Below are 26122 nucleotides of genomic sequence, written 5' to 3'. Positions count from 1 at the left end.
GTGTCATCCAAATGTCCCTGTCAAACTGGCCACTCAGAGCCACCTCCTTGTTTACCATTCTCCTGGGCCAACTTATTCCTTCCTCCTCATTCTTCTAGGAGGCCGATGCAGAAAACAAGACGATGCCACCCAAGTCATCCTCTGTTCCAGACACCAGTTCTCACATGCCCTTTTGGTGCAGTGAGAAGAGCCCAAGATTGGGGTCTGAGTCTGGGCTCTGGCCACTTGCTGTGTGTCTGAGCTTGGGTTAATTATGGAACTCTCCAAGCCTCTGTGCCCTCATCTGTGGAATGGAGTAATAATTCCTGTCTCAAGGGCCATGTAAGGATCAAATGAACTCATGAGTGTAGAGCTTCTACATGGTGTCTGGCCCTGTTAGGAGTTACAGCACCCTGCTTCTACTCCCTTCCCTCCTGGTGGCTCGGCTTTGAACTAGGAAGACATGTGAGCAAGGGTCTGGAGCACATGAGATCCCCATTCAGATCCCCTACAAGCCAAGGGAAGCCAGAGGACAGAGCGAATCAGAAAGCCACAGCAGAGCCCTCCACCGAGTGCAGGTGGGGCATTGGCTGGGCTTGCACGGTTGGCAGCTGCGGCTCCAGAGGCCCAGTGGCAATCTTCTGGGGTGTGTACCTTACTCCTAAATGGAGGAGAGGGAGGCCCTCAGAGGGAGAGAGGGAGACGAGACAGGAGAGCCCAGCTGCAGCCTGGCAGCCGATACAGTCATCTCAGAAGAAAAAAAGGGCGGCTGCAGTCACAAAACTGCCGTTATTGCCCTTTTCTCAGGTGAGGAAAAGGACTCCTAGTGACAGAAAAGGACCTTTTGGGAACTCACAATGAAGCAGAGTGTTGAGAGAGTGCACGAACATGGTTGTGGCAAAGGTGCAGTCCAGAGCCCCTTTATTTTCAAGTACACCTGTCTGTGAATAATGAGCCGGAGAAGATGGATTTCCTCCCTTCCCAGGTCTCAGTGGGTTGCATGCAGGGATCGCTACCTGGCATGCATCTCTCAAGGAGCCATTGCAGAAAGGACCTTCCCAGGGTCAAACAGCCCATCCCTTCTCCCCTGAGAAGCAGGATGACCTTAACCCATGCTTGAAGGTCTACAGGAAAGGGGAGCTCCCTGCACTCACTGGGTCCCAGACTCAAATGCTGAAGTCCCCACACGGTCACCATCCTCTCCTGGGCATCCTCACAGTCACTGCTTAGTTCAGACCCCATTCCATTCTCCTGATCACTGGACAGCTGTCTAATGAGTAAACCTGCATCTGGCCTTCCCACCTCCAATCCGTCCCCCTCTCATCTGCTAGAGTAACCTTCTGGAACCAAAGGCAATTATGCCACTCCCCTCTTTGAATAAAACAAACAAACCACCTGCTCTTAGACAGCTCCCACTAGTGCTCTGGACATAGTTTATAAAGATCCAAACACATAAACCCTATCATGACTGGCCCCTGCCTACAGCCCTGTTCTCCTCCACCCCCTCTCATGCCTGGCTCCAGTCGTCCAGAACCAACGGCACTGCAGTGTACATTTCTCACCGTCCACCTCCCCTAGAATATAATATCCTTTTCTGCCAAGGCGATCCTTCTTGATCCTCAGTGCTCTGCTCACTCGTCATTTCCTTGGTGAGCTCTTCCCTGTTCCTGTACCACACCTCGCTCAACTTCTATCAAAGCCACCCCTGCCACTCACTACTCATGGGACTTTGAGCAGGTTCCTTAACTGTTTTGCAACCCCACTTGCCACATTTGGTTATTGTGAGGCTTGAGTTAATACAGTCAAGTGCTCAGAACAGTGCCTGGCCCATAGGAAGCACTTCATACCTGTCAGCTGCTGTTATTACCATCATCATAACTATTATTAATATAGCATGTGTCACACTGTATAGTAATTCTTGGTTTACCTGTCCATCTCTTTGAGTAGATCCTGAACTCCTTACAGGCAATTCCTCACATCCAAGTGGTGCTTGTCAGAAAGCAGACACTTTGATGAATGAATGAATGGTTGAATTATAACGGAAGCTCATCTCTTTCAGATTTGCATAAATGCAGAAACTAAGCCTTAATGGGGAAGGTAAAGCAAAGCCCTCGCTGAGCTCGGCTGTCACATGGGGAAGGAGTGGAACACTCCACTTTGGCCCCTGGATCAGTATCTTTATTTTAAAGAATGCTGAATAGAATTCTGTGACCTATTTGTAGTTAAAATAGTCTCTGGCTTCAAGGTGAAAAGGGATCTCAGGGGACCACTTGTATTTTTTTTTTTTTTTCAGTTCAGCAAAATGTCTCTGGACAACCTTCCCAGTGAATTGAGGCCACGAACAGCCTGACCCACCAGGCCTCTGGGAAGCTCCCTCCACAATCCTTTCTCCTGGGCACCCAGGAGAAAAAATGGAATGAGGCGTTTCAGCTTCATTTACACTTAATTCATCAAAATGTCATTGGTAAGAGCTATTTGATGTCCAAGGCTTATGAGCCTTGAATCTAAGCCTTCCAAAGCCCTTTTCTCTTTGAACTTAAATGTGCCATTCTGCCAACATGGAGTTGAATGCCAACGGGGTACTTTGTTCTGAACTGTGAATCTAGAGGGCAACTGTCTCTTCCCAAATGTGCTTTACTCTCTCCCAAGCAGGGCCCTGAGGATGGAAAATGCAGCTGTTGTACCTTCCAGGGTACTACAGCTCAGCACTTGACCAAGAAGGCGTCCCTACCAAGCAGAAGGGGCCTTGGAAGTCATCTGTCTGGTTCTGTCACTTTACAGATGAAGTGCAATCTCTTTATGGGCCAGAGTTGAACTTGGGTATCAAATTCTGGGCACCCTCCACATCCTCTGTCTGGAAGGACATCTCAGAAGTGAATGCCAATTGTGGCTGCAGGGAGATGAGGCTGTAATTCCTGCAGGGAAAGGCCATGTGCTGTCATGGACTTGGTCTCAGGTGCCTAAGTTTCACCAGACCTCTGCCACTAACTGGCAGTGGTTCATTTTGTCCTTTGAAACCTCAGTTTGCTTAGCTCTAAAATGGGGATAATAATACCTACTTCACAGTGCTGCTGTAAAGGATGAAAGAGCTAATGCTTGTGAAAGCAGTTTGTAGACATTCAGTCACTGCCCAAATGTCAAGGGGTTAAGACAACGCCCAGACAGATACTTGCCTGACTGCGCTGGTTCCCAGGTACCAGCTGTGGGAAGAAGTACTAGCATCTCGACAAAAACTCCAAAACCCTTTTCTGAATGCGCCATCATCTCCAGCCTCCATCCCGCCTACCTTTTACTGACACTCCCAACTCCAATATTGCTCCAGCCACATGAATGTCCCTGCATTTCCCCAATCCATAAGAAAAGCATTCTCAATTCTGAGCAGCTGCTTACGTAAGTGATTTCATCTTGACTTAGTCAATCTGTCAGCTCCACAGCTCCCTCTAGCTACAACCCTTTACCTTGCTTTCCCTTACAAGCTACATGACTTTAATGAGTATTCCCCGGCCCCTGTCTCCATCTCCTCTGCTCACTCTTCTTGTTCACAATTCAATCACTGCCATTGGACCTCAATCCAGCCACCCCCTGAAACTGCATTTGCCAGTCACCCCCGTATTTCTCAGCCTGGGAAATGTTCTTCTGTACTTCCTTTCAAGCAGCAGAAAACCTCTTTACCCATTCTCTTTCGGCAGCCTTCACAGGCTCCCGTCTTCCTCCCTCTTGAACATGTGCTGTTTTTCCTGAAAGATTCCTTCCCTACTCATATCTTCAGTTGCACCCACCCATCCATTCACCCTAGAGTCTATGCCTTCAGCCTGCTGAAGCCCACTCTAGCCAACTCTCTGCTGAACGTCTCTAAGTAGATGTCCAAAACGCACCTCAAACTTACCATTTCCAAAGCTAAATGCATCCTCTCTCTCCTCCCAGACCTGTTTTTCTACCTCAATGCTGGGCACCACCAACTATCCGTATGTCCAAGTCAGAAACTGGTGAGTCATCCTACATTCTCCCTCTCTCTCACATTCCACATCCGCTGGGTCCCCTAGTCCTGATTTCTCTATTAAACAGTTTTTAATGGGTTACACAACACTGCATATAGTATAATCTCATTTTTACAAAAAGAACTTGTGTAAAACATATATGCATTTAAATATCAGAAGGCATGATACAGAAATGTTAGCCATGGGTATTACTGGGTGGTGGAATTACAAATAATTTTTAGTTTTTTTTAACCTTATCTACTTTTCAAACAAGCATGCCTACCTCCGTATAAGAGAAAAACTTTTTTTTTTTTTTTTTTTTTTTTGAGACAGAGTCTCATTCTGTCATCCAGGCTGGAGTGCAATGGTGAGCGATCTCGGCTCACTGCAACCTCCACCTCCCAGGTTCAAGTGATTCTCCTGCCTCAGTCTCCTGAGTAGCTGAGATTACAGGCATGCAGCACCACGCCTGGCTAATTTTTGTATTTTTAGTTAGAGATGGGGTTTCACCATGTTGGCCAGGCTGGTCTCGAACTCCTGACCTCAGGTGATCCACCCGTCTCAGCCTCCCAAAGTGCTGGGATTACAGGCGTGAGCCACTGTGCCCAGCCTGTTATCTTTAAAGAGAGTTTTGGAATCTGTACCTTCCTCTAACTCCCAAGCTACTTTTGGTTCTCACCATCTCTTGCAACAGTGAAAGCCTTCTTCCCGGCTCCCCTGCCTCCAGTCTTGCCCTCCTGCCCACTTGTTTCATGCTGCAGCTCAAACAGGCCCTTCATCAATGACAGCTGCCCACGGGCCACACTCCCTCACCACCATGTTCTGTTCCAGGGAGACCCACCTATGGGTGGTTGCTAAAATGGAATCTACCCCTGCACCTTCATGTCCCCATGACTTGGCTCTTGTACTCTCTCCTCACTGGCATGCTCTTCTCTCTCCATGTCTCTTCTTTGATGGCCAATGTCTCTTCATCCTTAAAGATTCAGGCCTAGCATCACCTCCCACAGGGTCCTTCCCCACGTGTCACAGGCAGAGTTCAGAGCCCTCCTCCAGTATTCTCTCTGCACCCTGCACTTCCCCATCACAGTCCTTCTCACCCTGCTCTTACCTGAATGGGGCCCCTATCAAAGAGTGGCCTCCTTGAGTCTAGAGACCATCGATTCATCTTTGCACCTGAATGCCTTGAACAGTTTCACCAAAACTGTTTATACATCCATGTAAATGTACTGGCATGATACAGAGGGCCCCTGGGATTAGTCCTGGGGAATCTGCTTCTTCAAGCTACTCCAGTCTGTCTCCTCTCTGCCAAGCACACCTCCAGTGAAATACAACATCACTGCCGCACAGTCCTTCTGTGGGCTTAGCTGCGAAGGAGCTGTCCAGGCAAAACAAATTCAAACCTGAGAGCCTCTCAGACAACCATCCTTCTCATCTCCACTGCCCAGACACAGCCCCAGGGTGAGAGGCCACCCAACTGGCCCAGTTTGTGTGAATCCACTTGCTTTCACTCCAACCACACTTCCCCCTTTTAATGGGATTACACCAAAAGACATGCTCTGATGATTTTCATGCATATGCAGAAAATATGCTTGAATTCTCCTCCACAATGAATACACGGCCGTGTGTCTAAGCCCATGGTCCTCTGTATGCTTTCCACTGTTATAACAGGATACCACAGACTAAGCAATTTATAAACAATACAAATTTATTTGGCTCACAGTTCTGGAGGCTGAGAAGGAAGTTCAAGAGCATGGCATTGTCACCTGGTAAGGGTCAGCCATGGCAGAAGTGAGCGCACAAGACAGAGAGAGGCACCAGAGGCCTGACTCACTTTATAACAACCTGCTCTTCCAGTAACTAACCTTCCTCGATGATGACATGAATCCATTTCTAAGGGCAGAGTGCTCATGACCTATTCATCTCTTATTGGGCCCTACCTCCCAACACTGTTGCATTGCGGATTAAGCTTCCAACATGTGAACTTTAGAGGGACACATTCAAACCACAGCACCCACTGTTTTGGGTAAGCAGGTGATAACAAATGTGAAAAGACTGAGGCTCTACAACTTCCACTGGAGATAACCCTGGGCCTCTACACTTTAATTCATATCACTCAGACATACAGGCAGTCACTATATTCCTCAAACTCTCCAAAGAAAGAGATTCCTTGGTCAACCCCAAACCCCTTGTTGGGGAGGTTCTCCTTTATGTCAACCTTCATTGCTTCTGCTGCAGTTTCAATTACGTGTACCTTGCTTGTTGTCCAGGGGAAACTGTTGGGCAGCCCTGTCCATACACACCTTGGCACCTTATCCTTGTACACATTCTCTTTCTTTCCTAAGTTCCACATGTGCTGCATAAGTGAGAGCCCCTGGAGAGCTGCCATGCCTGCAAGATGGCCAATGTCTGGGCAGGATCCCTGGACCCCCAAGAGGAAATCCTAGGCTTACCCAATGTGTTACAATGGTTTTTCACTCTCAGCTGTTGACAATTGGCCTAATTTTATTCTTTGTACTAGCAAACATATACCTCTTGAACAAGAAAAGGGGCATTGAGAGACAGCCTGGTGTCCCTAAGATAATCACTCATGGGGCCAAAACTCATCCCCAGGTTTGCTCAGGCATGCCCATGAGGATTTCCCTGCATTGTTACCAATAACCCTCCAGGAAGATGACCCAGCACCAAGTGCATTCTACTGACCCACAAAGGGAAGTTCCAGTCTTCACTGGAGAGAGGCTCAGCAGGTTCTGCCACTGCCTTGGTGGTGTTCTGCCTGCTGGCCTGGCCCGGTCCACGGTGTCTGCTCTGGCTGACCTTTGTATTGCCTTACCTCACTCCTTGCACCGTGTCCTCGAGCCTCCAGCCCTGAGGCTTCCTTGGGCTGCTGTGATGTAAGAACACTGGTGCACTCAGCTGCAGGCCAGGCTGCGGGCAAGGAGAGGGTCACAGCTCTCACCCACTTGCTAGATCAGCCCACATGTTATGCTTTGCACCTTGAGTGCTGTTACCAGTGTCTTGGGAACCAACTTCTTTGAAGGTGGCCAAAGGGTCTGGACGCACAGCCTAGAAGTGTTGGGGAGGTGACTTCCTGTGGTATGAACTTCGGTCAGTGAGAGATGGGACTCACAGATACAAGTTTCCCCCTCCTTGCAGTGGATTGTTTAGTGAGGCAATCATTTCATAGGGCCTCTGCAGGCTGAACAGTCCGCTGTGCTTAATACAAAGCTATGGCCAGCAGCTAACACACCCCTTCTGCATACTCTCCCCGCTTGCCTGCCACCTTCCCCTTTCCCTCACCTCTGTGTCTGTGAACTTGCACTCCGTGATTTAGCATGCAAGCTTTGGCCTTGGGCTCTGTTTTCTAGGGAGCCTGGCCTAAGACAGCTCTCATACTTCCTGTATGTCAAATTCTCAATCTCTCCTTCTCTCTCTCTGTCTGTGTGTGTGTGTTATTTTAAATCTTTACCAAAAAAATCCTTTGCAGATGAACACTAGAGCTGTGGGGGAAGGGGTGGAAAGGATAAAATGTGCTTAAGCACACACAACTAGTAAATGAGTGAACTGAAATTTTAGCTTAGGTCTGTCTAACATCAAGATTTGTGTTCTCTCAGATCAACAGTACCGAGATCAGACAGACCAGTGCTTAAATGCTGGCTCTGAACTTACTAGCTGTGTGATCTTTATCAGGTTACCTAACCTCCCTGGGCTGCCATTTCCTCATCTGCATAAGGGACAGATTTAGATGCAATGGCTTCTAAGGTCTCTTTCAGCCAGCACATCCAATAGCCCCAAGGGCCTCACAGGGGCCTCTGCTTGCTGTTACAGCCTCTGGAATTTTCCTAGGCAGCATGGGAAAGGGGTCACAAAGAAGGGATCCAGGCCTGAGGGCTACCACAATCCTAGGGGAACATCCTGGAAAACATCCCAATCCTTCAAACCTGGGGAGGGTGGGGTCCCAGTGTCATCAACTCTCATCCAGGGCCAACCCCAGTGGCACACCAACAGCCTTCAACCTTCTACCTTTTGCTTGCCCAGGAAACTCCCACCAATCCTCCCTAAGCCAGCACACACATCCCAAGGGAAGCCTTCCCCCTACAGCCCCACTGTGCGCCCACAGTGCATCCTACTCTCCTCTAGATGTTCTCTTACAAAGCCTTCCTCTCTGCCTCCCCTGCACTTATCACAGCTTGGAATTACACAAGAATGCACCATTCATTGATCTCCATCTCACTCACTAGTCCAGAAGATCTGTGAGGGCTGTGTCCATGTTTATTTTGTCCCCCATTGTATCTCCAGTGTCTAAAACAGTGGAAGATGTTCAATAAATATTTATTGAATTAATGGGTTAATTAATTAGTTCATGTCAAGTAGCCAAGTCTCAGTGAGACCAAAGCAGCAGTATTTTTGCTTGAAAGAAGATCTGGGGTGAATTCGAAGATTCTGACTGTTCAAATCACTCTGTGTGTGGCTGCATGTCTATGAGTCCCAGACTCCTCTCCTTGTCCTCCAGTCTATGTCACAGCTCATTAGGGGGCTAATAAGGAGATGGCTGTGCACTGACACTGCCGTCCCTGAAGTCACCCTACCAGTCATCAGGCAGCCCAAGGAGCCCAAAGAAATCAATTCAAGGTGAACGAGGACATCAGTAAGAAGGTAAAGAAAAGGCCTGGCATTTCGGCTTTCTATGATCTAACTACTGAGCTGCACCTTCACAGTGGAAACCAAATAAGAAGAATGTTTCAGGAGTGGGTCTGAAAGATTAAGTAGAAAAAGCCACAAATCCTCTTCCACTTAAGCACGTACATCATCAGGCTTGAATCTCAAAAACTGAGGCTCAGGGACTGCAGAGGGCTTTCTGCTGAAGCCTTCACCCTGCCATCCCCACCCCCATGGCAGTCGCCCAGGGCTCCCTAGGCCTTCTGCAGCCTTCTGTTGACTTGTCGGCCCTCTGTTTGCAAGCCCCTCTCTGCAAGCAAGGCCTAACTTCTGAACCAGCCCTCTCTGGACTCCAGTCACCCTGGGTCATTCAGAATTCCCAGAACAAGGCTTGCCATTTTACCCTGCTGGGTCATTGCAGATGCCATCCATGTTCTGTCAGGCAAACTCCTGAAGTATCCTCCCTCCTCAGTTCTTAAACACCTTTTCCACAGTTCTCATCTACATAGGACTTTTCCCAATCCCTTGTCAAGGACTGCTTATTTAATACCTCAAATAGTATTCTTAGCATTGAAGAGTAGGATTTAAAAAATTTATTTTATTTCCAAGTTTGTTTGATATAAAGGGTTTAAAGCATATTAATTCAATAAAGAAAAAGATCTGGGTTCCAATCTGAGCCCTGCCTCATGCCAACAGTATAGCTCCCGACAAGTCATTCAAGCTTTCTGGGCTCGATTGCTCATCTGTAAAGTGGGACTAACAACCAGCTAAAAGGTGTGTTTAAAGAGGATTAGAGATAATGCATGTAAAACACCTTCCACATCAGCACATGCTGGGAGGCTGCAGGAGCTCCTTCTACCATTGAAAGCCCAGAGGGGAAAAGAGTTGGATCAAAGTCACATGAAGAACCCAGGTCTGTGCTCTCTTCATTGTGTCCTCATCACCTACCCTGATCATTAAAACTCAGTTATGGAAATATGGATGGTGAATTAGCAATGACTTAATTAATTTTTACAGTTGTTAATAGTGTGTACAAAGAAAACAAGAGATTTCCCCTTGGAAGAACTTTCTATACCCTTGCTCTAACCTAACAGATGTCTGACATTCTCCAATGCTCACCTGAATGTTAATCACGTCTCCACATTCACCCTGAAAATCTACAGCAGGTCCAAGCACACCTTGGCCCTCGGTCTGTAAAAGCACATTAATGCTAACCAAAGATAATACAAGATGTAAGAAAATAACTGTAGCTGTGACAAACTCCTCTGCCAGTCAATCCTTTTGCCCTGTTATTTAGCCACGTCTCCCTTGGCAGTATCTCTCAAGGATCCAAGCCAGCTGATGTGGGTGCATTTTCTTCTCCCAGGGCCTGTTCAAGCTCTGCTAGGGAGTGCTAATGAGCCACAAAATAATCAGAACAATCAGAAAGCACCAAAAATGGAACCCAAACTCCCTAATCTGTGTTAATCAGTCAAAGCCTCCATGACTTGTCACAGGCTCTGGACTGGGAAAGCCACGGGGTAGGGATCGTTGCAGGCTTATCCACCACTGCACATCTGTGCCAGCCCAGGCAAGATTTATAGAATGAATGGACAAATAAATGACAAACGCATGAATGACTGACTGAACAAATGGAGGGTTCATGAGCGTGCAGGACAACCTCATGCCCTTCCAATCCCTCCCAGCCCACCCTCAGGCCCAGATCACTTGTCCTCTCCTTACCCTAGCGATCAGCTCCCCGACCATTCCCGTCCAGGTGCCGTTGGCCTCGGGAACGCCGTACACGCCATCCCCAACCAGGCGGATCTTGTAGTTGAATCGGAGGATCTCTGCCAGCTCCTTGAGCATGTCCACACAGAAGCCCTCGTAGCGGTCATTGCCTTCCATCTCCTGGTGGTTCCCCTTCAGCATTAAATATGGGTTTTCCTGCAGCAAAACTGGGCAGCTGTCATTCTCATCTTAGCCCTGGTGTCTCAGCCACATGTGATGGGGAGGGCCAGGGGCACAGAGGGTCAGGGAGGAGATGGGGCAGAAGGAAGAAAGTGACGTGGGTAATGGGCCGCTTTGGGGTGATGACCAGCTCCTCTCCCTGATGTGCTCCTTAAAGCTGTCCTTCAAGGTGCTTCTGTTGTCAGGAACACACAATGGTTCCCACTGCACGGAGGGTCAGGCTTAAGCTGCTTCATCTTGTTTAAGGTCGTCATCTGACCCCACCCTCTATCTCTTTTTTTTCTACCTCTGCTTTATTCCAGGCAGACCTATGGCTGGGCGTTATCAGAGATATAAGGATGTCTGCAATAAGCAGGCTAGGTAAGAACAGGTACATGAGCAACTGCAGTCCAAGGAAGGCATTGGGAAGAGGGCAGGTCTCTCCAGTGAGATGTCCAGAGAAGGCTCCAAGCTGAAGGTGGGATCCAAGCTGGGCTCTGGAGGAGGCAGAACACTGAGAGACAGAAGGGCTGTGAATGAAAGGCATGGGCCAGGGGAAGGCACAATCAAGGGCATGATCCTGAGTGGCTGCTTGGTGGACGATGGACCTTCCAGGGTAGCTGGAGCACAGGTTGTGAGCAGGGGCAAGATGGGAGGAGAAATGTAGATAGATGGATTAGGGTCAGGGTGGGACTCAGACGCCAGGATGTGGTTGGCTGCACATTACACAAGGTATAGGGGGGAAGCATAAAGCGTTTTAAAGATGCAAGGCTGTGAGCAAGGAATATTAAGTAGTAGGAGAGGAAGCATCCAGGGGTAAGGACAGACCCTCTCCTGAGACGAGACCCTGAATCCTGGGCTGCAGGTTGGATTGGAGATAGAGCCAGAAGGATGTAAGAGACACAGAAAGGAGCAGGCCTGATGACTGGTTGGTTGGGTGTGGGTCCTCAGAGCCTTGGAGCCTGGTGGATGACTGACAGAGGGTGGTGTCATGACGGGCTCGAATGCCTGGAGGGGAGGAGGATTTGGAACAGGTTGCATCTGAGGTGCTGGCGGGCTATGCAGGCAGAAATGACCCACTGGGTGTTTAAAATGTGGAGCAAGGGTAAGACAGAGGCCAGAGATTGGACATGTTGTACAGAGATCAAGGCTGAAGCTGAGGAATATGTGAGACCATCACAGTGAAGAGAAAGGGCAGAAGAGGAAGAAGAAGAGGCCCTGGGGAGAACCTGGTCTTAGACAGTGGGGAAATGAAAGGCAATCACAGAAGACAACACAGAAGCAGCCAGGAAGGCTGAAAATCAGGGAAACATGGTCTTAGCGTCAAGGAGGAGGAAATTTGAAGACAGAGGATGTAGCCACTCCCACCATTCTCACAGGCCGAGCAGGGCTGGGAACCAGTGTGTTGATCACGTGTCACTGCCGACCTTTTGAAGGCAGGCGTGGTGGGGGCAGCAGGACTCCGTAGGATGAGGACTGAGCGAGTGCCACAGGCATGGGGGCTGTTCAGCATTTTGACAGGTTAGGAGCTAAGGGAGGCAAGGCGGCAGGCACAGAGAGGGCAGATCGCCTCTCCTCCAAGCTCCTTCCCCACCGCACACAGCAGGGCTGGGGGGTCCCAGGGGCCCACCCAATTCTGTGATTCTGTGACTCCCTACGTTGGAGGGCAGCTTGAAGGGCAGCAGGGTGTAGGAAAGGTGAAGGCGATGGTGTTTTAGGATGGGACAGTCCAGGGTATATTTATAGGCAGGAAGGGAAAATCCCTGGAAAAGGGGAGAAAAGAGGAGGAAAGAACCATGCTAGCTGGTGGAGCAAGGGCCCAGGAAGTGCAGGGTGGAGGCAGGGGGGCAGGGTGAGGGTGAGGCCTGAGCCTGGAGGTGAGGTAGAGGGTGTGGGTGGGTTCACAGAGAGGAGGGAGCTTGTGCTGGCCCCAGAGTTGTGCTGAAAGTGGGGCAGATAGGCTTGAGGCTTGGTGTGTGGGAAGATTTTAGGTAGAGCCGCTCAGGGGATGCGACAGGGACAGAGGAGAGCTGGGCTCAGGGATTACCAAGGCCCAGCTGCAGAGGGGAGGCTGGATGCAGACCGGCAGCTGGGAGCAGGGGTGGCAGGGACAATCGGGCTTGGGTACAGATGTGCGTGGAGAAACCTGCACATCACTATTCTAGGAGCCGGGAGAGGAAAGCACCGAAATCCTGATGGGCTGAGCTTGCTCTGACTTCTAGGCTGGGGAAGATGGAGGGCCAGACAGACCCAAGGTCATGGAGGGACCCTGCGGGAGAGCAGGGTGTGGGCGGGATTAAGTGGGCAGCCGGAAGGCAAAGGTCGTGTGTCAAGGAGCGGGAGCTCTGTGTGGAAGGTGACGTGATTCTGATTCAGGATAGGTCCACTGTCACGTCAATGAGATAGGAACGGTTGGCCTGCCTTCCACGCACGCTGTCCTCAGCACAAGGGCTTCTCCCTGCACAAACTCTCCACACACTCCCCCATCTTCCACCTCACCTAGCTCATCTTTGTCCACAGAGTCACACTGCCTCCTCCTGTGCCAACCCATGTCTCAGAACTCCCCTGCTCTCATGCCAGGGCCCACACAATCGCCCTCCAATGTTTTCCGATTTGCGCCTGCTCTAGGTAGAATGGAAGTGGGGCCTGGGAGTGGGGCTGTATGGACCCAACACACTTTTTTGGCTTATGCCTCTTCCCTTTCTTACCAGTGTCTATTTCTCAGGAAAACTTGTACCTTTCAGCTTTTCCTGAACACCTGACAATGCCCTCCTTCATTCACCTCTCCTCCGCACTCATTCCCTGCTTGGTTCCCCTACCTGGCTCAGCATTAAGCACTTGCCAATCATGTGAGTAAGAAGCAAACAAATGGCTTCCTGGACAGGGCATGGCTGGGGGTTTCCATCTCAGGACTGGTAATGTCCCATTGTATCTTTGATTGTCCCAAGGGGTGTCACAAATGCTCCTCCCCAAATACTCACTATTCTCAAGTTAATTTAAAACTTATTGACATATTCAAAGTGAACAGACACAAGGCCAGTCTTGGAGATGCGTTGGAAAGCCCAAGGATGGGGATGGTTAGGGCTCACTGGCACTTAGGAGAATGCTGGGGTGTTGAGTGCTAGCCTGGAGCAGGGGTCCTGTGAATGCGAGGTGAAAATGCGGCAAACCGCTGAACACGGGGTCTCATACAGAAAAGGTGTTCAGGGAATGGGAGCGGCAGCCAATTCCATATGTTTGCTGGCATTAACCAATAAATCATCCACACGTCCCCAAGTGTGCCCTGACCAGAGTGGGGAGACAACACGAATGCGTGCTGAGTTTTAAGGGATAAATCATTCAGGATAATCATTTGCCAGGGAAAACCCACAAATGGTCACCCCGGGACTGAATTAAGATCATCGTTCCTGGTAAGAGCTATCGAATCGGATCAGCCACTGTAGGCACACGCACAAGAAAAGAACCAAGGCTAACAGTTGTTTGAGTTGTACTTACCATGTTGTTAAATGTCACCTCACACACCAGTGTCCTGCCTGCACCCCACCCCTCATGAGTACACGCACGTATGTGAACAAGCACACGTGCACATATGCACAAATCAGGGTGACTTTCCCAGACTAGCAACAGGACCCTGTGGACTTGGCGTAGCTGTGGATCTGTGCCAGAACTCCAAGCACGGTGTAATTCCGGGCTCCGAGAGGCCGGCGGTACAGCCCAGCCACTTCCCCATCTCCCTCCCAAAGTCTTGCTGACTTTTAAGGGACATCCCTACCCTGTAGGAAGGAATTCCTTCACTCAGATTCTAATTATTGAGCTCCTACTTTGTGTCAGCCCCTCTACCTTCGAGGAGCTCTCATCCTAGAAGGGGAGGTAAAGCTTTAAACAACAACCTCTAATAAGAGAAATGGGAGGGGACAGGGCAAAATGCTGGAGACAAGGAAAGGACAGGAGTTAGAGCAGGGAAGGCTTTGTGGGAGACATGACATCTGAGCAGAGCCTTGAAGGATGCATAGACATTTCCAGCTGGAAACAGAAATCAGAGGGAAGGGTAACCCAGGCATAAGGAACAGCATGTGCCAAGGCAGGGAGGGGCAGGATGCAGCGAGCAGGTGTTGAGCCATCCAGTGGCACTAGACCCCACGCTGCATGGGGAGGAGAAGGTGAGGTGGGCTGGGCCTGGTTACGAAGGGTTATGTCCCAAGTTAAGGGGCAGCAGGGCCTGGGCAGTGGCTGAAGGATTGCAAGGAAGGAAATGCCAGACCAATTCTAATTTTCAAATGACCATACTGACAGGAGGGTCAGGGGACAGGCAGAGAAAGAAGGGAGCCTGCCAGCAGAGTATGGAGCGGCTCCAGAGAAAGAAGTAGAGGGTCCCCGATCCTGGATTAGGGCAGCGGCTTTGAGGATGGATAGAAGAGGACAGATCCAGAAGTTTTTTAGAGACTAAGAAGACAGCGGGAAGGAGGTCCCAGCAATGACACTGGGTGCTGCACCCCCTCCCCCGAAGTGGACTCAGCCAGGCTGTTCAACCCCAGCTCTCTGCTGGACAGCGACACCGCAACCCTCTCATCTTTCTGGCATTTTCACACTGGTTCAGATAAGCTAAGGCTGAGCAGAGATGGGCGTGGGTGAAACCCTGGGGGCTGGAACTGCTCTCTCAGTCCTTGCTTCGACAGCTCCCTCTGCCAAGAATACCCCTCCCCCGGCAACCACTTCGCTGTGTCCTCACCTCCACCAGGTCTCTGCTCAATGCTCCCTTTCTCAGAGAGGCCACCCTGACCACGGGGTATCAACATCACCAACCCTCTCGGCACCCCAGGCCCTTCCCAGCTCCAGCTCTTTTTCCTCAGCCTTGCCGCCTTCTAATTCATTGTTTGACAATACTGTTTTTTACTGTCTGTCACACATTCCTTGCTGGAATGTAAGCTCCTTACAGGCAGGGATTCTTGTCTTTTTGGTTCATGGATGCACTCTGAGCACCTACAACAGTGCCCAGCATATAGCAGCACCCAATAAACAGTCATCGCATAAATAAATGAATGAATGAAAATGTTCAGTGACCCCATCTCCTAACAATGAAGGGAAACTTAGTAGCCTGGCATTCAAGTTCCTAAGCTCTATGGACCCAACCCACTTTTCTGGCTTATGCCTCTTCCCTTTCTTACCAGTGTCTATTTCCCAGGAAAACCTGTACCTTTCAGCTTTTCCTGAACACCTGACGATGCCCTCCTTCATTCACCTCTCCTCCCCACTCATTCCCTGTCTTTCAGAGCCCATCGTCAATGCCTCTTCTTTCCTGAAGGCTTTGCTGACCTCCCTATGGGAGGGGACCTCTCTCTCCTTGAAACCCCACAGCTCTAGGTGTGCACCTCTTTCCAGCTTTTATCTCTTTCTGTTTACAGTAGATCAATCATTTCAGCCCAGGGCACCTGGGCCCCAGGAGTTCATAAAGGTAGTGATGGAGGTCCTTGAACTCTTTTCATTATCTCCAAAAGCCTAAAAGACATGGACACATTTGCAGACCTTGCACAGTTAGCAATGATAAGGCTGAGGAGGCGAACTCATGCATCGCCTCTTTGCTTTGGGCTACAATGATATCGGTGTGGTACCACTGGCTATCTCCTGCTAATAAGATGCTGGGCCAGGCAGGGAAAAGTGCTTTAGGTTAGTTGAAAGGGGGAGGGGAGGAACAAACTAATTACTGCTTAATACATGTAGTTGGTTTAATTGACAAATCTTTTAAACATAAGGTCTTCAGAGGGGAAGACAAATAATATCTTGGCCATGTATGCACTTGACTTATCCCATTTACTAACTTACAACCTCAGGATAGAGAACAGAGCTGAGTCCTACTGATCTTTGGTTTCCAGGACTGGGTACAGCACCTGGCACATGGCAGGGGGACAGGGAAGGGAGGGTGAACTTGGCAATTACTGAATAGAAGAGAATCAAATAAAAAAGGGCACATGGTCTCTTGCCCTATAGAATTTTCTTTTTTTTTTTTTTTTTTTTTTTTTTTGAGACAGTCTCACTCTGTCACCCAGGCTGGAGTGCAGTGGCACGATCTCGGCTCACTGCAACCTCCGCCTCCTGAGTTAAAGTGATTCTCATGCCTTAGCCTCCCAAGTAGCTGGAATTTCAGACGTGTGCCACCATGCCCAGCTAATTTTTCTATTTTTTTTAGTAGAGCCAGGGTTTCGCCATGTTGGCCAGCTTGGTCTCAAACTCTTGGCCTCAAGTGATCTTCCCACTTCAGCTTCCCAAAATGCTAGGACTACAGGCATGAGCCACTGCACCTGGCCTCTTGCCCTATAGATTGAGAACTCTTTTTACCACCTGGAAATGAAGAAACAGGTCATGTAAACCCACTGACATTCCCAGGTCCCCTTCAGGATGTGGTGGGGGAGGGTCCTGTTTTGTACACAGCAGGTACCCAGCAAGGTGGGCTGCTGGGAAGGGGCAGGGGTCCGCAGGGTCTGGATCCAGCTCCCCGCTCTGTGTCATAGGTCCCCTTCCCTTGCTCCTGCACAGTTGCCCCAGCTGTCAGGGTGCCCCCAAGAGGCATCCACAAACTGTGGTGTCTCTCCACCCCAACCCTCCCCCCACCTGCTCTGGAACTCATCAAATATCATTTCCATATGAAACAGCAACTTGAGTGTAATTACGCTGTCATAAATTGGGCTCAGTGCTGTGATTACAGCTCCCATCTTCTGTTCAAGGGGCAGCCTGTGAGTGCTCAGAGCCGGGGAGGCACCCCAGGGAGCTGCAGCTGGGAGCCCGGGAGAGCCCACTTACCAGGATGGTGGTGACGACCAGGGTGGTGTTGAAGAGAGTGTCCGAGATGTTGGATGCATAGAGGCGGCTGTCCATGCTCAGGCCCTCTGCCACGTGCCACTGGCCGATCTGAGGAGACCAACGGAGAGGACTGGGAAGAAATGGTGGCCTCCAGAGCTGGAAGGAGTCAAGAGGCTGACCTCTGCCTCCAGCTGGGCTGCATGTGAGCAGGGAGGGGTGTGGAGTCTGGAGCAGGGGGCTGGACTGCAGAAGGGAGACTGTTACCCAGGGCTGGGGGGCTGAGGGAAGCGGGGACTGTAACAGTCAGGGAAGAAAGGAATAAGGAGGTGGGGGAGAGGTGGGAGAGGAAAATGGAGAAATAAATCAGGAATGAATGCAGTTTGGTGAAGTTCTCTCACACAGAAAGGAACAGAACTTGTGGAATCACATTATTTTGAGGCAGGGATGGGCTGCGGAGCTCTTTTGATCCGGCCTGCCTTCAATCATTTCTGATCATCAAAATAAGAACCAGAAGGCTATACTGGAGAGAACTATGCCCTTTGATAAATATTTGCTGGATGGCTGAATGAATGAATGAACCTAAACAGGTCTATTCCAGATTGACTCATTTATTAGCTGTGAGAACTCAGGCAAGTGATTCACATCTTTCAGAACCCCAGTTTCCCCATGTATAAATGGGGATGATAATGCTTGTCCTGCCTTCTCGGAGCTTCTCATGTATGTGCCAGTGGGTGTTCCATTATTTACCCAGACCCAGGAACACAGATCTCAACAGTGAAACCTTAGAAAAGTGACTGAACCTCTCTGAGCATGTTTTCTCATCTAAAAAATGGGGATAATAACAGAAACCTCATTGGGTCATTGTAAGAATGTATTTAACCTGGCACTCAATACATGCTGCTTTCCTTCCACGTTGTCTTTTGTTTTCTCTCTCTGTTGTGTTCTGTTTACTTTATTTTGTTTTTATTTTATTGTGATAAGAACACTTAATACGAGATGTACTCTTTTTTTTTTTTGAGAAGGAGTCTTGTTCTGTCACCCAGGCTAGAGTCCAGTTGTGCAATCTTGGCTCATTGCAACTTCTGCCTCCCGAGTAGCTGGGATGACAGGTGCCTGCCACCATCCCCAGCTAATTTTTGTATTTTTGGTAGAGATGGGGTTTCACCATCTTGGCCAGGCTGGTCTCAAAACTCCTGGCCTCGAGATCCACCCGCCTTGGCCTCCCAAAGTGCTGGGATTACGGGTGTGAGCCACCGCGCCCAGCTGAGATGTACTCTTTTACCAAGTTTTTAAATGTACAATACATTACTGTTGTCTGTCTCATTGTCTCAAAGACCTCCAGGTGAAAAAAATCCACAACTTACTCAGTTCTTCATTCTGGTAAGTTACCTAAATCTAAACTCAACAGCAATGGGTTTTTAGATTGCTTGCTTTTCCCAACGGATCTCTCCCTTTAGTTATTTTTTTTAATAAGACATGGGGTCTTATTATGTTGCCCAGGCTGGTCTTGACCTCCTGGACCCAAGTAATCCTCCCACCTTGGCCTCCCAAAGTGCTGAGATTACAGGCGTGAGCCACTGCACCTGGCCAGAACTCTTTTTATACATATAAAAATACACACACACATATCTATATACATAAAATCCCAATATATCTCTACTAGCTGGAGCCCCTGGCAAATCATTGCTGTTGCTGAGTGTTTTCAGGTGGGCAGCCAGGAGAGACGGCTGGCTAAAAACACAATGAAATGCACACACCCTTCTCTGCCAGGCTTCTGCAGGCATCAGCAACCACTTCCCTGGAAGACTCACACAAGTTCCACAGATGCCATGTGGTTCTATTCTGCAGAGCTGGGCTCCGGGTTCTTTTACAGAATTTCCAGCAACAATAAAGACATGTTGCACCCTTTCCCGCCGCCCCCACCCTATGGGGCCAGAGGATTGAGAGTGAGAGGGAGCGGCTCTCTGCCTTCACAGTCTGGAGAAGGTGGAGAGTGTGGATGGCAGGGCCAGCCAGGCCCACCCCAGACCATCAGCTGGGAGCTCTCGTGGGCCTCCAGTTCCAGGCAGGAGCCTTATGGTCTCTACAGTTGGGCCTTTCATGTGGAAAAGGGGAGATGACCAAATGCTCCCATCCGCGCCCTGCAAGAATGCCACCTGGAAAAGGGTGGGCAGCTGTCCCCATCTCTGCAAGGGCAGCATGGTTCTGTGTGTGTTCACGTTCCTTTTCAGTTTACAAGCAAGGCCTCATACATATCCATACAACAAGCCCCATTTTACAGATAAAGGAAACTGAGGCCAAAACAAAAGAGGCCACCCAACCTGCCTGAGGTCACAGAGCCTGTCAGCTGAGAGGCCTGAGTTTAAGCCCTGCACTCTTAAGCCCAGATGAATCTTCCCGAGGAAGCCTGCCTGGTCATCCTGTCTGACTCCTCCACCATTCAATTGCACATGCGTGTTTACCTATGTGTCTTCCCCATGAGCAGCCTGTGTGGCTCAGGACAGCAGGTGCTGGCCTTATACTTATGCTTGTACCCTTGCTCTGGGCCTGGCCTTGGAAGTGGGGGAAAACCATTGTCTATCAGCAGATTGCTGTTGTTGGTGAGGCATGGGCAGAAGGCACTTTCTCTTTCTCTGAGCCCTCCTCTGGCCTTGGGAGCTCCTATTGTCTCTTAAAGGGACCAGCCAGGCCATGTTATGGCCTGAGATTCCCCTTCCTCCTCCTCTCTGCATGGGTGAGGGATGAGCTGTTAGGTTTCCAAATGAATGGGGAAAGGGTAATAGTTACTGGACACCTGATGTGTTAGATGTGTCAAGCCTATCATCTCTGAATTCTCCCATCAACCCTTTCGAGTAGTTACACTGGTTTCTGTTTTAGTTATGAAGAAACTGAAGCTCAGAGAGGTTTAATGGCTTGCCTAAGGTCCCCCGGATGGCAGCTGTAGCACAGGATTGAATCTAGATCTGTCTGACTCTGAATTCTGTGATCTTTCTTGTTTCTGCTGCTGTCTCTTAGGGTGGGGATACGAATGTGCCCTTCACTTAAGCAGGCCAGGCTAACCGGGGAATGGCTTCTAGGGCCATTCCATTGAGAAGTCCAAACACATAGCTTTCTTCTCCTTGGTCTTGACACTCCACAAAGCCAGGTGAAATTATTGTCCTCAAAGAGCCTCAGTTTCCCTGTCTGAAAAATGGATAGAATTGGCCCCCAGTGGTCTCCTAGGCTGGGAAGGGCTATATTTAGGCAGAAAGAACAGAAAGAGCAATTGGGCTAGATGTCAGCACTGGGATGTCTGGAACAGGACTGAACTCCTTAGAGTCCTTTCTGTCATCCTAAACCTCATACCAACAGAGCCAGTAAGACCTCAGCTCCCTGCTACCCACTTTCCCACCTCCACTGTTCTCAAAGGATCTAATCCTCACTAACCACTTGCTCAAAGATGCCCCATCCCCAGACTCCCTGGTCTCACCCAAGCCATGAGATAGGTAAAAGCCAGGGGTAGAAACTATATACCCAGAGCCAGATCCAACAGCCTGAGCAACGCACCTTCCCACCTCCCTCCTCTGGGGACATGGCAAAGAGACTAATTAGCCCCCAAGCTCCAGTCAGGAAATGAATCCCCCACCCACCCTCCCATTAGCCCCCAAGAAATTAATAAACTCATCAGATCCAACAAAGCGGCTTGGCAGCTATTACCCAGTGCAATCTAATTGCAGAAAGGCAGTGGGAGGGAAAGGGAGATTCAGAGCCAGGCGCCCTGGGATACAGGCTAATTGCCCCACCCACTGGGCACCCTCAAAGCCACACACGTGCCAGGAATGGGCAGGAGATATAGCTCTTTCATCACTGACAATCTGTGGCTCTGCCTCCGGCCAAATCCCTTTGCTCCACCCTGCTGACACCTGGCCCCCAAACCTCCTATAGGAACAGCTGTTTTGTAAGCCGCTTCCACATGCCCACATGTGCAGGCTTGATTTTGCTTCAAATAATGTCTCTCCTTGGCTCCCTCTATACTTTCTGCCTCTCGCACTTGCTCTGCCTTTCCACTGTTTAGAGGCCCCAGGGGTTGCAGTGAAGGAGGAGAAGGTATGGATTTGGACAGGGCCACTGCTAGCCTACATATGGCATCTTAATGCAGATAAGAAAAAAGCACCCCTCTGGGCTGATGTGGCCCTGCCAGTGCACCCTGGGAATGCAGAGTTCGAGCTGGACTTCATCCTTGGGCGTCGCACAACCAGAGCCGCCAATGCAAAGTTGGACAGGAGTTTAACCTGGCTTCTCTGCTGATGAGCTGTGTGAACTTGGGTAAGTTAGTGAATCCCTCTGAGCCTGCTTCCCCCATCTATAAAATGGGGATTAAAATAGTAATTATTACCTCATAGGGTTCTTAAGATTAAGAGAGATGGTGTATGTACAAAGTACTGTGTCAATCCTTATTAGTTTTTATTACCATTGCCCAAGGCAGAAGGTGGGATCTCCTGTGTGCTCTGTGAAAGGCTTCACACTATGGGCTTTAGTTGATTAGGCAGATTAGGACAGTGTCTCAAAGTATAGTTCCCAGACCAACAGTATCAGCATTAGAAATGCAAATTCTCTTCTTCTCTGAGATGGACATTTAAAAAAAAATTTAAAACTGAAAACAAATGCAAATTCTTGGGCCCTACCCCAGAATGACTAAATCAGAAATTCTAGGAGTAGGGCAGGCTGCGTTACAGCAGAGCAGAAAGACCAACTCAGATGACAAACAGGATGACAGAGAAAGGTTAGGGTGCAGAGATTAACAGTGCTTCAGTGCCTGCCCATGCTCGGTTAGGAAATGTTTACAAACTGGCTCTCCCGGGAGGAAAAAAAAAGACCCTGATGTGTAGCATTTGCCAATTTCTGTGGTGTAAACACACCCGCTATGGCTGATTTAAAGCTGACAACATGATGTCACCAAGCACAGAGCTGGGAACAGATGTGTACAACGGACTCTTGCAGGCTGGGCAAGCCGGCTCCAGCACATGACTGGTGCCAGCCATACTCACACGGGCTCTGTGCTGGGCACTAGAAGGTGATGCCTACTAATCTCATTGCCACCCCCACTGTATTCATTAAGGAAAGCAGGGTCCAGATAAGTTAATAGTTTACCTAAGTCGCAGAGCTAGTGAGTAGAAAAAATAGTATTCCAGACAAGGCCAATGGCTGCTTAATTGGTTCCACAATATTTAAAACAAATGTGTAGTCCTTCTACCTACAGATTTCTTAATGCCATTACAAGAAACATTTTATGATAGGACTGCTTAGTTAAATATTAAAATTTAGGTAAATATAACCGATATGGGATGTGTTTGCACGTACATAGAATGTATCATTTACCCAACATCCCCAAGGGACATAGGTGGATATAAATTAATAATGATCTTGCTCCTTAAGCATTAAAATTTGGGAGAGTTTAATTATTTATTCAAAACCATTGTTTCCAAAACTCCTTTCTAAAGGAATTATTATGTTCCTCTGTCCTCTTGAACAGGGAGCCTGTCTACCTTAATATGCAGTGTTATCATTACGAAGCCAGTTATTACACTGTGCCGTGATACAGTACTACACTTGGGGTTACTGAAATGTGGAGGCCACTGCCTGCAGTTCTGCGCTTTTATAAGTTAATTTGTCTGCTTCTCATAGTGTCTGTTTCTTTTCTCACTGTGAGCCATCACTTTTTGCTCCTATTACGACTGCTGCCTCTGAGCCTCTGTCTTTCCAGGACCCCTGGGTAGAGTAGCCAGGGACCAAGCTTGAAAGAATTTTAAGGAGAGCCTAGACAAGGGGGCTAATGGGGCCACAGGGTTGTAGTGAATGGTTCTGTGGCATCAATAGGGGCTACCCATAGTCCTTTGGAAAGGTGATGACTGTACAACTGAATGTCAGGGACTTGGATTTGGTCTGTTGTGTGACCCCAGGTCAATATAAGCAAGCTGGTCACTTCTGCAGCAATGCACTCCAGAAAGTCCTGCACCCAGGAGCCAGGGCCACAGGGGTCCTCTGGGGCTTCCTGACAGAGGCTGCAGTATGTCACCTGGCATCAGGAGACCCGCGTTAGTACCTGGCACTATGGCCACAGGTGGGTGACCCTGAGCAAATCAGTTAATTTCCTCGAGCCTCAACCCTCCCCAGCCTCCACCCTAGTCAAAATCCCCACTGACCTTGCCTGGGACTAGAATCCACTCTGGGCCTCCCTGTTCTGTTCTTCACACAGCAGCAGCCAGTCGTCACTACCAAATCTCACATACATGCCAGTCCCTGCTTAAAACCCTTCAATTCTTTCCATGTTGGCTTAAGGATAGAGACCAAAACCCTTACTATGGCCTGCAAAGCCCCATGAGGTCTGTCCTTTGCCCACTCTCCATCCTCTTCTCATGCTCTTCGGTCCAGCGTTACCTGTGCTGCAGCCACACCTACCTTCTTCCCGCGTTCAAGTGCAACAGGCTCCTTCCCGCCACAGCCTTTGCACATGCCATTCCCTGTCTGGAACTCTCCTTGCCACACTAACCCCTGCCCCCCAGCCCCTTTCAGCTAGTTTAGGAGTTGGCAAGCCCAGGACTACAGGTGGAATCCAGCCCACTCCCTATTTTCTGAAACAAAGTTTTATTGGAATGTAGCCCCGCCCATTCATTTGTGCATTGTGACTGCTTTCATCTACAAAAGCAGATTTGCTCATAGCCATGTGACCTGCAAAGTCTAAATATTTATCATGTGGACCTTCACAGAAAAAAATTTGCTGAATCTTGATCTACTTTACATCTGCTAATCCCCTCAGGCTTCAGCTCAAAGGTCCCTTCCTCCAGGAAGCCTTTCCTTGCTAATCCCTCAAAGTCGGACTCCTCCCAGAACCACATTCTTTTCCTTCCAAACATTCATTGATGTGATTATTGCTTATGGCCTATCTTTCTTACTAGATAATAAGCTTCATGAGAGTAGGGATCATGGCCAGCTTTGACTGCCCTTTTATCCCTAGAGCCTGGCACAGTGCTTAGCTTATCACAGATGCTCAATAAAATCGAGTTAAGTGAATGCACCAGGAACATTGCCTGTAGTATCTCATTTAACCTTCAGCCTATCTTTAAGAGGGAGTTACTTTTGTACTCATTCTACAGATTTTAAACGGCCTGAATCTTAGCAAGGTTAGGTCATGAATGCCCCTAAAGTCACATGCTGCTAAGTACCAAGATGGGGATGTAAACCCATGCTTTCTGCATCCCCAAAGCATGTGCTCCTAACCACTGTGCTATTTTGTTTCACAGTCAAGACAGCGATGGGAACAGGCGTAGCACAGCACCTGGCATGTAAGCAGGGATGAAATGAACTTTGCCAAGTCCTTTCCCCTCTCTGTGGCTCGGATTCCTTCCAGGCTGCAGTCAGTGAGCCCTCAGGCCCTTTCCTGTAGACCAGTCCTGGAGGCCCACGGGCTCACCTGGGTGTCATCCCTGGGACTTGCACGCCCTGCCGCTGAGGGGGAGCCCTGGCAATCCTGCCTGCTCACAGCTCTCACTCCTGCCTAGAATCACACAGGGCTGTCATTTTGCCACTTTGTTCCCTCTCAAGGAGGTAAAAAGAGATACATTTTTAAAGCCTCGAGGGATTTCCTCACATCTTTGCCTGCATCCGTGGGTGTGCACGCAGCACTATAACATTTAATATTTTATGTACATTTAGATGATTGTTCTTTGCACTCAGCGGTGCCAGGATCCAGCTTCTTCTAGGGAGGCCACCGTAACCCCAAGGCAGGGTAAGTCCTTCGGCTTCAGACTCAGGTTTTGCAAACACTTACTGATCACCTTTGCATTCTGGGCACTCAGCCATGTGCTCTGCTGACATAAATTTCCTTGATTCTGCACAACAACCTTGTTATTATTCCCACCTGAGAAATGTAGGCTTAATGGAGGTACTCCAGACAACAATAATAATGCTTAATGTAGGCACTTTCATACAAGTTTCTGTTGAATAAATGAATGAATGAATGAAAGTGAGACTCAGAGATGTCAAGCAACTTGCTGAGGGTCACACAGTTAACAGGAGATTAAACTGAGATTGGAACTTAGGTTCTATTTATTACTACACCATCTGGTTGAGTTAGGACAGGTGTATGTTGTCTTGACCTTAAGGCCTGGGCCTTCCCACATTCCTGTCTGATCATCATGAACTTGTTTACTGAATATAGTCCTGAAGGGAGTCACTTCAAAGAACCCATATGAGTGATCCTGGCCAGGGCCCAGAGTGGTTGCTTAGGAGCTAGCTTGGCACAAGGGGATTCAGGGGGTACAAGAGACCCACATTTTTTTTTCCTACTCTCCCATGCATAAGCTGTATGAGCTGGGGTAAGGCATTTAACCTCTCTGAACCTTCTCCATCTTGAAATAAATGACCTGCCTACCCATAGTACAGCATTGTTGTTGTTGATAAGCAACTGAGATAATGTACATGATGGCCCTTGACGAGCCACAATAAGCCATGGGAACATAAGATAATGGTACCCTTAAACGGTGCCTGTAATCCTAGCACTTTGGTAGGCCAAGGCAGGCGGATTGCTTGCGGTCGGGAGTCCAAGACCAGCCTGACCAACATGGTGAAACCCCGTCTCTACTAAAAACAGAAAGTTAGCCGGGCATGGTGGCACATGCCTGTAATCCCAACTACTCCGGAGGCCGAGGCAGGAGAATCACTGGAACCCAGGAGTCGGAGGTTGCAGTGAGCTGAGATCATACCATTGCACTCCAGCCTGGCCAACAAGAGTAAAACTCCACCTCAAA

General features: G+C 49.1%; 1 protein-coding gene across 1 annotated transcript in view; it reads right to left on the bottom strand.

Moving 5' to 3' along the window:
* Positions 1–26122, bottom strand: part of GRIK4 (glutamate ionotropic receptor kainate type subunit 4) — a 342581-nt gene that overhangs the window by 71988 nt on the left and 244471 nt on the right. The window contains 2 exon segments of the mRNA XM_063636591.1: positions 10335–10538; positions 17337–17444. Of these exon segments, the coding sequence (XP_063492661.1) occupies positions 10335–10538; positions 17337–17444 (312 nt within the window).

The sequence above is a fragment of the Symphalangus syndactylus genome, chromosome 3 (assembly GCF_028878055.3).
Source record: "Symphalangus syndactylus isolate Jambi chromosome 3, NHGRI_mSymSyn1-v2.1_pri, whole genome shotgun sequence".
Lineage (NCBI taxonomy): Eukaryota > Metazoa > Chordata > Mammalia > Primates > Hylobatidae > Symphalangus > Symphalangus syndactylus.
This window is presented reverse-complemented; position numbering and strand designations above follow the sequence as displayed.